Source organism: Priapulus caudatus, unplaced genomic scaffold (assembly GCF_000485595.1).
Source record: "Priapulus caudatus unplaced genomic scaffold, Priapulus_caudatus-5.0.1 Scaffold743, whole genome shotgun sequence".
Classification (NCBI taxonomy): domain Eukaryota; kingdom Metazoa; phylum Priapulida; class Priapulimorpha; order Priapulimorphida; family Priapulidae; genus Priapulus; species Priapulus caudatus.
In genome coordinates this window covers 106,479-109,448 of record NW_014577804.1, presented here as the reverse complement: position 1 = coordinate 109,448, position 2,970 = coordinate 106,479, and the positions used below count along the sequence as shown (strand labels likewise).

The 2,970-nt window shown below is 39.9% G+C and overlaps 2 protein-coding genes across 5 annotated transcripts in view; one reads left to right on the top strand and one right to left on the bottom strand.

Moving 5' to 3' along the window:
* LOC106813234 (cytochrome P450 2C11-like) overlaps positions 1–2,970 on the top strand; it is a 60,228-nt gene that overhangs the window by 46,187 nt on the left and 11,071 nt on the right. For all 4 annotated transcript variants that reach the window (XM_014817325.1, XM_014817323.1, XM_014817322.1 and 1 more), the window contains exons 2-3: positions 497–626; positions 1,799–1,968. In XM_014817325.1, the coding sequence (XP_014672811.1) occupies positions 497–626; positions 1,799–1,968 (300 nt within the window). The remainder of the gene's footprint in view (positions 1–496; positions 627–1,798; positions 1,969–2,970) is intronic.
* Positions 1–2,970, bottom strand: part of LOC106813232 (cytochrome P450 2C15-like) — an 81,306-nt gene that overhangs the window by 68,704 nt on the left and 9,632 nt on the right. The window lies entirely within an intron of this gene.

Here is a 2,970-nt window from a genome sequence, read left to right as displayed (position 1 = left end):
CGTGCGTGCGTGCGTGCGTGCGTGCGTGCGTGCGTGCAAAATATGTGTGTGTGTTTCATCCGATTACGTATGGTGCCATGTTTATATGAGTTCACATGCGCGCAAATCGAAAAACGCTCTATATAGTTTTATGTTTGTATCTCTCCTCTAATCCGCTATTAATTTGTGTGTTATATTAATTCGATGTGAATCTCTCTCTTTGTGTGTGTGCGTGTGTTCTATCTATCCATCTATCTAATTATCTATCTATTTATCCATCTCTCCATCAAACTACCCATCTATCTTTCTATTTATTTATCTATCTATATATCTATCGATCTATCCATTCATCCATCCATCAATTCATCCATATATCTATCTATCGATAAATGGATCCATCTATCGAGCTATCTCTCTATCGAGCTATCTCTCTATCGAGCTATCTTTCTATCTAGCTATCTACCGTGTCTATAAATACACACATATATACATATACATACATATATACGTGTTTCAGTTTACTGTTGTCGTCAACGATGTGGAGCTAGCGAGGGAGGCATTTCTCAACCAGGGCGAGCATACGGCGGCGCGACCATACCATACCGCGCTGCGTCGCTACATGGCAGACGAACGAGGGGAGATGAATGGTGCGTGCGTTATACGCTCATATTCTAACATCGCTATATATTGCTACCGGCGTATATATATAAAGCGGTTACTTCTTTTTTTTTCATTTTAAAATGATATAATAAAATGCAATGGAAAAAGTTAAAAACTTTTTAAATAGTTAAATATAGCTAAAAATTATGTGTTGGCAAAATTTTTTTTTGCATTTTATAGTATACGAGTCAGTGCAAAGTGAATCCCGTTTATTTAATGCTGCTATGCGTTTATTTATTGTCTGCTGCAGATGCGCGTTTATTTAATGCTGCTGCAGGGGCCAGTATATTTGGCTCAGATGACCTCGGAGGTCAAATCCAATGTACCCATGACATTCAGCACCAAAATTTACCCCTACTGAACGGCTTTGACATTTCGAGAGTGCTCCGTATATCCGTATATTTGCATCGAGAACAGACAAACAGACACACACTCACAAATATGTATTAGATGAATAAAACAAGTGAACATCAAGCTTGTTTATTACATGTGTTATCTTAAGCACTCTCTGCATTCATTATCAATTTATAATTCATATACAGTGTCAAGTGGATTTTAGCAGTCACTTCTATAGAACGATCAACTGTCTGTAACGGCGCTTTGCGCTCACCTTAAGTAGCAGTTATACAGTGAAATCACCTGGATAGAACGGTCATATGTTCAATAAGGTCACGAGCCTTTTTCTCTGAGCGGATGTCAGATTGCATATTTGTCCGTACGTAAAATATGACGCGTGGATCCTATCCGCAATTTCGGTTTTACAAATTCAAATTCATCATTCTCGCGATGTATTAGAATGACAAGAATGTGTCAATGACAAGACTCTTCTATGTCAAGAATTACAGGAGGTGGTGGGACGTGCATGTGTGCACGTATCTGCGGGATGTACAGTATTTGTGTATCGTGTTACACGTGAGCTGTGAAAATCAGTTTATTGATTAATAAAATATTTCTAATAATAACAAAAATTAATAATATAATCGAGAACATATCAAACAGAATAGCGCATAAGCATATGAAACATCAAGGATTTATTTGTTATTTTAATAATAATATTTTTTATTTTATTTAATTCTAATTAAAATATGATAATTAAGTTAATATTACAACTATTTTGGGTATTTTCGCGGTGAATTTTATTTATTTTTGTCTCGTTCAGGAATCGCGTTTAGCGAGGGAAAGCGTTGGAAGGAGCATAGGAAGTTCGCGCTCAGCAAGCTGCGTGAGTTCGGCATGGGGAAGGTCAGCATAGAGAAGAAGATCCAGGATGAGGCGTCCGCCTGTCTCACACATCTAAGCAACACCAAAGGGGAGGCGCTCAATCCACAGGTAAAAGGAATAACCCAAAATACTGTACGCACTAGCTGTCTCTCGCGTACGCTCCTCCTCTATATATAATATATAATATATATATATGCTATTTTTGTCTATTTCTTGCTAGCTCACATTAAGTACCGCCTATATCCGTGTTGCTGCTCTGTTTGTCGTTGGTTGGTCATAACGGAACGTGCCTGGCAGTCGAGGTGCACGACCCGACGTGTCGCCCCTGTGGGACGATCATGGCCTGATCTACCACCACGCCACAGGGGCAAGCGTTACAATATGCATACATATGCACATACACACTTGTACATGTACATGCGTTCGTTCCATTATAGCTACAGTAGCGTGTATTCTGTCACGGGCATTTTACTACACCATGTCATCATCTATAAAGTAACACTGACTATAACAGCAGCGAAATACGTTAGTAAATCTTGCTCCTCTTCACCCATCCCGAAATGGACGTGACTCTTTGCATCTTTCTTGGGCGGGACTGCCTTACATAGACTTACCCCCGGCACACACAGACATACACACACACGCTGCTGTCGCTGTGTACACTAGCATTCTAACCAGGCACTATAAACGGTGTTATTTACGGAGAGTGCTTACTCAATGATAACAAGCCTTCGTTCCTTTGTCCTTGGCTGAATATGAAAATAGAACGTGATCCAGATTGACCCGTTTAATGTAAATGTTTATCAATAAGGGAGCGAGGATCAAGGCAACTGCGACGCACTTACATTCTACTTTCAACGAGAAGTTTAACAGCACGGAAAGTCTAGGCTCCAACTTTATCCTGTTCTATCCTCTCCTAACCTCACCCTAACTATCTTATCCTATTCTAACCCTAGCCTAATCTTAGCCTACCCTCTGCTAACCTAATCGTAACATTAGCATATCATATCTTATTCTATTTTATTTATTTCCCATTCTATCCCATCTCATCCCATCCCATCTCATCCTGTTCGTCCGTGGCCGGACGCCGCATCGAGTGTGTTAACATCC